At 42.0% G+C, this 8,184-nt stretch overlaps 1 protein-coding gene across 1 annotated transcript in view; it reads left to right on the plus strand.

The window, feature by feature from the left end:
* nbas (NBAS subunit of NRZ tethering complex) overlaps positions 1 to 8,184 on the plus strand; it is a 107,057-nt gene that overhangs the window by 77,920 nt on the left and 20,953 nt on the right. The window contains 2 exon segments of the mRNA XM_008313261.3: positions 2,958 to 3,047; positions 3,289 to 3,472. Coding sequence (XP_008311483.1) covers positions 2,958 to 3,047; positions 3,289 to 3,472 — 274 coding nt within the window.

Consider the following 8,184-nt stretch of genomic DNA (forward strand, 5'->3'; position numbering starts at 1 on the left):
TTGCTTTGTCGCCGATGTGTTACTTCATTCATTTGGATTGAATTTATAAATGATGCTGCACGGTAGACGGTGCCTCAAAGCAATGAGTTGCTCAGAGATTATTTAATCTGCGTGCTGTGCTGCCAGAGAAATGCCCACGGGGGGAAACATAATGAAGACAAGGAAATCAAACCACTAATGCGTGTAATTTGCCAATTTTTCCCCCCTCTGCCTCTGACATCGTGTTTACATTTACTTTACCTTTTCAAACTTTCTTACTGTGCATGCAAATGTACAGAAAACAGGTAGGGCTGAGGAACTGAGGCAGCTTCATTATTCTGAAATACGGACGGCCACTCAAGCACACCACCTACCTGCTGATCTTTGTTGGTTGTTATCTGACAGTATGTAGCAGTGTGTGTTGGTCCACTTTGGGCTCAGCGTCTCGGTGAGAAAAACAGTGTCAAAACAAATGCCCGAAGTGTTGAACTGAATCTTTAGTGGCTGTCTGTGGGAGCTGGACTCAAAGCATTTTTATTGGTGTCTTCCGTGTGCCTGGCTTCAAATGGAAGGCAGAGAAGATTCATCCCCGACATGTTTGAAGAGCTGCTGGCTTTAAGGAACACGGGGAAAAGTTGATGGTTATGAAGCAGGGAAACAAAGCACGTGGACGAGTTGACTTTGTATGAGATGGCCAGTAGTTTTAAGGGGGAGGATTAGCAGTGGTCTGGTGTGTATGTCCTTCACAACACTGTCCTTCATCATGATGCCGACGAACCATTGAGCCTTGTTTTGCAGACGGAGTGAGTTATCAGCAGCTCTTCTGATTGTCTCGACCGATGACTAACAATCACCTTGTTTTTATTTGTGCCTCATTTCCTGCTTCTTTGGCTGCCTAATGGTGCGTGGTGACAACACTGGCGATTGCACTGAAACATCTATAAGGCCAACACAGACAACACACACAATTAAGCAAGTTCTTTTACTTTTATTGTTTTTTTTTCGTCAAAATGACGTGGACATTTTTTACTTTTTTATGTTTCTGCACAGGTTTAAATGTGTTTGTTATACATTTAACCAGTTTTTAGATATTATCAATTCTCATCATCTCTCAGGATTATAGGATTATGTGCCACAGTTGCAAGAGGTATTTTTACCCGCTCTTGCTTTAAGAGCATGGAACCTCTAAAAGGTCTGGGATCACAGTTGTTTTGGGCTTTTTAAACTTAATCAGTTGGTATAAAGTTTTTGCGGTGCATTGCTGTAGTCAGGTGAATAAATCACCGAACTACAGATATTAATTAATTGCTTTTTCAGAATGTGTATCTTTTAGGAGGTGTGTTTTATGGACAGGTGCACATCATTATCAATGCACACACACTCTTACAGTATCATCTGGTGTGTACACACTTTTAACTTTCGCCAATTTATCATCTCCTTGTAATTAATTTAATCTGATCCAGCTGTTCTCCTGCACATCCTTCTTGGCTCCAGCACCAAACTGCACTCATGCATACGTATATGTGTGTGTGTGTGTGTGTGTCTGTCTGTATTTGCTTGTGCATGCTGCTGTAGTTACAGGGTTTTTCTCAGAGCACCGTGTATGGCAGGTATGAATGAGCCGTCTTGTTCCCACCTTTATCTCACATCCTTCAGTCTGGTGCAGCAGGCAAACCTGAGCCTCGCACTAATGGCCGTCCTTTGTATCTGTCATAACTCCTCTGTGTTTGTGTGCCTTTGAAGAGAAAGTGTAAGTGGTAAACTACATTCACGAAAAAAACAAAAAAACCAAAACTGCTGCATCATCTGTCTGCCTTTAGCTGGCTGATTCTGTTTGCACATCCATACTGTATCGCCATTCAGGCTGTGTGTGACTGTGTATATGTTTGCACAGGGCCGTGCTTGTTGTTGTTATGTGCATGTGCATGTGCATGCATGTGAGCCCAGAAGCAGAGTAGGAACAAGTCGGGGGAAATCATCCCCTTTTTCTTTTTCTGTCTTTATGAAAAATGGCTTTCCTACTGCAACAATGCGGTACATTGTAAGTACACACACAACCGGGAGCAGGCAATATGTTAATGACCCAGCAGTTGGATTATTTAAGCTTTTGTCAGCATTACATTTATTTCATTCATTCAGTCATCCTCAACAGCTTTGTCCTTCAGGGTTCACAGGGAAGCTGGACTCCGTTCCAACCCCTAACTAAGCCAGTGGAGCGTTACACCCTGTTCAGATGCCCAGTTCATTACAACCATTCTCTGACTCCAACACGTTTGAGAGCCTACGGTTAAACTAACTTCTTAGGTGGAGGAAAAGGTTACATCGCCAACCAAAACTGATATACACTTAAAATAACATTGAACACAATGGTACATTTCTGAACTCATTCAACCAAATTTAAATTATTTCAAACAAGAATCTCCTCACCTGTGTGAGGCTGCTGCAACTGGAGTGAGGGTGGAATATTAGAGGAGCGCCGGTAGGAATATTCTCACTGCTCACAGTATCGTGGGCGGAAGTCTGAATAGAGTCATTGGTGTAAAGGCCAATTAGAAGTTGAGGTCATGTGCCTTTGCATTGACCTCTTGGTTGTGAGGCAACAATACATACCACTCCTCCATCGTGCAGCACTCTATATTAAATCTCAAAAATACAAAATCAATTATGCCATATGACCTGTTTTATAAATCCTTGGAGTTGAGATTAACACAACATATACATACGTTTTCATAAATAAACTTGATTGCAGTTCCTTGGTGTCATTAGTCTCTGTATCTTTATCTCCAGCTAACAAAGTTCTACCAGTCTAAACCTGCTTTAATTTATAAATGATGACGATCTTTAATAAAAAAAAAAAATACTCCGAATTTTTTTCCTCAGTCCTCTTCACATTGTGTTAGTGGAATAGTCTTATCTTAATTTGTATATTACGTAAGAGGGTTGTATTGATGTCATTTGTTTTTTTGTTTTTTTTTCAGTGGAGACCCAGATGTCGCTACAAATTACTCACAGTCGCTCGCAGTCCTGGAAGCCATGGTAACTGCTGTGCACAACAATGTCCTGAAAGGGTAGGTTACCTCTCTGTCCACTCACACACTGAATCACAGTCAACGATGACACATCACTGAACTGGTGGAAACATTATATTAGCATCATCTGCTGCTTAGCTAATTATTTGATCCCTTCATTCATGTCTTCTAATCTAATTAATGCCAATTAATGTTAACGTTTATGTTAATGTTAATGGTGTTAATGATGAACTGAATTTCACACACTGTTCTCTTCCAACTCTCAAACCTCTCCTTTTAGTGACAGTGCTGTGACCTCAGATGACCTGTTGGCGTGGCTGCGTCCATTCTGCGGAGAGTCTTCGCTGCCAGTGTGGCCACGGATCAAGGTGTTACAGATCCTGGAGAGCAACTTCAGCCTCAGAGACAGTGATGTTCGTCTGCTGCTGCTCTACAGGACCCAGGCTGTTCTCAAAGACAGAGAGGTAATGAGCGCAGACGCTAACACACTCGTGCGCGGTCATGCACACACTAGAGGCTGTGGATCATCAGGCCGCCACTTGAGAAACCGCTTTAATCCCAAACACTTAAAACACCAGCACTGGGTCTGAAGGAGGCTTCACCCACAGACTCATTCTGCAAATATATGTTTATATATGAATACAGGTCAGTCAAGATATAAACGACTGAACTTGGTTTCTAGAAGATTATCACAGGATGAGCAGTAATGGGAGGTGGCTTGTCCTCTAGAAACAGAGACAGTCCACTTGCCTTTGTCTTAAGTGTTTTTGCTTGATAAGTCAACCGTTCTATCATTTCAACTAAAAGATCTAAAAACCTTTATCCTTCAATACAAAATGAAATGTGAGAGTGCATTCACTGAGTGGCTTCTCATGTTGGTACTGTTATTGTATTTGTTCCTCCTCTTGCTTTCTTCTCCCTCCCTGGTGTACGGTACCATTGAGCAGCTAGTCACCAAGTTTCCTGAGTGACTAATTAATGGCACTGGCTGGTTAATTAATGTGTAAATGTATGCGCACAGCCGTGGGCCATTGTCGTCACAGGTAGACAGGTGTGTGGGCCCGGACTCTTTAGCTAATTGGGTGCACTGCCGACATTTGGCAGGCTCTGATGTAGCAAACGCACACACGTATGCACACGTGCGAACACACGCGGGCCAGCGCACAAATTCACTCTTAACAGAGTGTACACCCGGGGGATCAGTTAATTAATCTGTAAAAGAAGTCCTGGTGTAAGAGCCAGGCTCATTTTAGATGAAGTACCACTTTCTCTTGTTTCTCCCCTGAGGCGACCAAAGGGCCTGTGGACAGGGTTTTATGGCCAAAAAGTCTAATTTATCTTTGAATTCTCAATTTTTTTTTCTATCCACATCTAATGTTACACGTCCCAAGCCGCTTTGACCATGCCTTAAACTGGGCAGTGCTGCTTCCTGACCCTCAGCCTCCAGTCCCAACCAGTGGGAGAGGAGCAGGAGGGTGAGATGGAACTACAGTAGTGGGGTGGCAACGAGGGAAGGAAAGAAGTTGATATTGTCCCTGCTCCGTCCCCACTGGTTCCTGAACTAATCAGCTCTGCTTGAGAGCAGTGTGCTACAGGCTGCACCAGACACACACACACACATCCACACAGGAAACCTCTGGATATCTTCCTCTCGCTGCACACTTAGCTATGCCGTGCAGTGTGCACTCACACAGACCGGCTGTAATTTCCATGACAACAGCGGTGTTGTGAGTGAAACTGATCCAGTACCTGACAGTGTTACAATAAGTTTCACTCATCTAAGCATTTACATTTGCTGTAACGACAGGCATCTTGATCAGCACATCATCAGAATTCAGGGGCAAGTGCGGAGCTGTAGATCAACATGCAAATTGTGAAATGTATGTAAAAAACATCTGTTTAATATTTACATTTTGATAGCTTGTCATTTCCCTTTTTATCCCATTAGCATGTACAGTATATTTGATGCAGAATGTCCTTTTTCTCTTGTACATATTCAGCTAGCATTTTGCATGTTGTAGGTCTGTGAGATTATGTATGACTAAGTTACATAGTCCACTATTATAATATCAAATAATTATATCAAATAATGTCAGCCTAAATCATTTTTAAGAAAGCGTGGTCTCCACAGGTTGTAAGTTGTTGCATGTATGTATGTTAATGGGACATCAGAGGTCACTGGAGACTGCTTTAAATCCTATTATTATTTAAATGAATAACAAAAAAACCCAAAACAAAACACAACAGTGTCTGAAAGTAACAGTCTATAAGACACGGAGTTTGTGAGCTCTAGTAGGAATTTGTAGTCTCAGCTGATCAGTACCAGCTCATGCAGTAAATAGCTTATTCAACTAATGCAGGAAATCTGCATCTGTTATGCGTCATCTATTGCTGCCTTCCCATCTGATCTCTGGGCTTCCAGTGTGAAATTAAGGCCTAACATCAATGGGAATGTGCTACATAATCTTACCGTCACTGTTTATTGTCCAAATCTTCTTATCAACCTAATTTTCTGCATGTGCCTCTATGGTTCTGTCCAAACACACATGTCGATGCAAAGAGACGGTTTGGTTTTTCATAAGAGGGCAGACAAACTGCACTTTTTGGCAGCCTGTGATATGTTATTATGATGGATGCTCTTTAGCTCAGTGTCCAAACTAGGTCAGATCAGGCCACGCCAATGGAAAGGCCACTGCATGATTCACAACCTATCTCTCTCTCTCTCCCTCTCTCTCCCTCTCCCTCTCCTTCTCTCCCTCTCCCTCTTCCTCTGCCTGACACATGTATAGTACAAACACCCATTAGAACAGAGCAAATCATGAGTCAGAGTCATAAAGGTAAAATCAAAAGCTTCCACATTCCCCCAGACAGCTGAAAAGTGAGGTAGTAATGAGCCCAATTGAAATGCTGACATTTTGTTATGATGAGGGCGGCGGCCGTCGCTACCAGAGGAAAAAAGAAGACGGTGTTAGAGGTGAAGCCTGGGATAGATTTTGTGACTTCATGTTGAATGATTAGTCGTAACAGTAGGGCATCTAAATGTCACAACTGTCACAACTGGACAGTCTGTTTTAATGGTGTGCCTCAGTTGTGGCTGTTTATTGTTTGGCCTTTATGTTGCTAATACCACTGATGCTTTTTTGTGGCACTTTGCAGATAAATAGGTGAGATGTGAAAGTAAACAGTAGTCACATATATATGTATAAATATAGATTTGATAGATTAAAAAATGTTAAAATGTGCTGAAATTGTACTATTTTTACTATTTTACTCACAAATAATAATAAGTAAAAACTAAAATAAATGAAAATTGCAAAAACTGTTTATTGGTTTTAGCGTAGCTTCACGCTGGCCTAGAAATAGCTTAATGTTAGGCAGAGTGCGACTGATCTGTCCCTGATTTTATAACCTACAACATAACAGTTCATCGTAACAATTATAACTTTAAAACTCCCTTAGAAGATGACAACTTCTACTACACACACACACACACACACTGAATTGGGGGGGGGGGCAGTCACTGTATCCAGGCCTTCACACCTGCTCTCTAAATCTTGAAGAGTGTAGAGGCAGGTTGCAGGGACAATCACCCGCAGGTGCATGTACATGTACATGGGCACGAAGTCGTCGTTCAAGCTCATCAGCAGTGATGGCTGATTCATACTTCCAGCCTCTTTCCCCCCTGTCAATGTCATGGATCATTTGCTGTGGTGCTCTGGGTTTGGTGCTGTGCTGTTTGGCCTTGCTGCATGTCATCTAGCTAATAAGAACGAAGGGAGCTGAGCTGAGGAGTGCAGAACACACTGGGTACTGTAGTTGTACTTGATGGGCCTCCAGTATATGAGTGTAACCTATAGAAACTACAGTACATATAGTATAGTACGTTTGCTGACCAGTTTATGTCTTTTGAAGTTCTTTCAGTTGTAGGAGATGAATAAAAATCAGAGCCGTTACATCAAAACTTCATTTGAACCTTAATAATTCAGGCATGCATTTAATTTTTGTAAAAGTTTGTCTTGCTTTCATTTAAAAATGACATACTGCAGGCAGATGTGAAAGAATAAAAACTGAGGAATATTAGGGGATATTCTTATGCACTGCCATTTTTATTGCTTGGTGCCTGTTCTCATCTCTACCTCTGTCATGCAGTCAGATTCCCTGCATTACCAGCTGTATATTTAAATGTTAATTCTGATGTTTGAAGTATGCAAACCCTTGGTGCCATGAGAAGCCTCAGCTCTGACACATATCCCAGTTATAGAAACTACAAAGAATCGCACAGATGGAAGGTTCTCTGTTCTGCTGCTGTGACAATATTTATTGGATATGACTTATACATGGGGAAATGAATTTTAAACAAACGCATGTGGTGGCGTTGTTGTTTGACAAAACAGTGTGTTGTCATTAGGCCCCTGTGGTGAAGGCACACGCGCCCACGTGCACGTTGTATTTGCAGATAACAACGTTGAATACAATTTGAAAATTGTCAGAGAACTTCAGTGCTTGTCACTTCAAGAATTGTTGCAGAAGTTAAAGGAGGACAGGGCTTTTCACAGGTGAAGGCCTGGCTGACAAAAGAAGCCACACAGAAAGGCATGAAAAATGTCTGTAAGTGAATAGAGTCGAACTGACGGGAAAGGAGACGGAAAATAAGAAAAATTTATCATGAACGGATTAATAATAAATGTAATGAGGTTCAACAATTGGTCACTCTCTGAAAACCAAAAACCAAACAATTCCTCATGTTTTGGTACTTTTTGGGGAATTTCTTCTCCATTTTCAACTTTGAGTAGAGAAAAAACAAAAGATCTTCCCCAAACATCAACAAAAGAACAGACAAAGGCTTTACACAACCGTCTGTACAGCCTTCACCTCGTCCATCATTATGTTATATTTTGCATGTGCACAAACAGGTGTGTGTCTTTGTGCTTATGTTCCCCCTGAATGTTTAATATAATCTAACTTTCTTGTGGTAATAAACTCCCCGAGCCCCTGCACAACCCCCGGCTTTGCCCTTTTGCTGTTTTCCTTTCTCTGCACTCATTTTGCCTGAAACCTTCACTCTCTTATCGCCCCTGTTCACTCCTTCAGCATCGTTCGCTCCCTCCCTCCCTTCCTCCCTCCCTCCCTCCACCCCCCCTCCCCGCTTTCCTCCCTCCCTCCCTTCCCCTCTCTC

The sequence above is a fragment of the Cynoglossus semilaevis genome, chromosome 7, assembly GCF_000523025.1.
Source record: "Cynoglossus semilaevis isolate Cse_v1.0 chromosome 7, Cse_v1.0, whole genome shotgun sequence".
NCBI classification, from domain to species: domain Eukaryota; kingdom Metazoa; phylum Chordata; class Actinopteri; order Pleuronectiformes; family Cynoglossidae; genus Cynoglossus; species Cynoglossus semilaevis.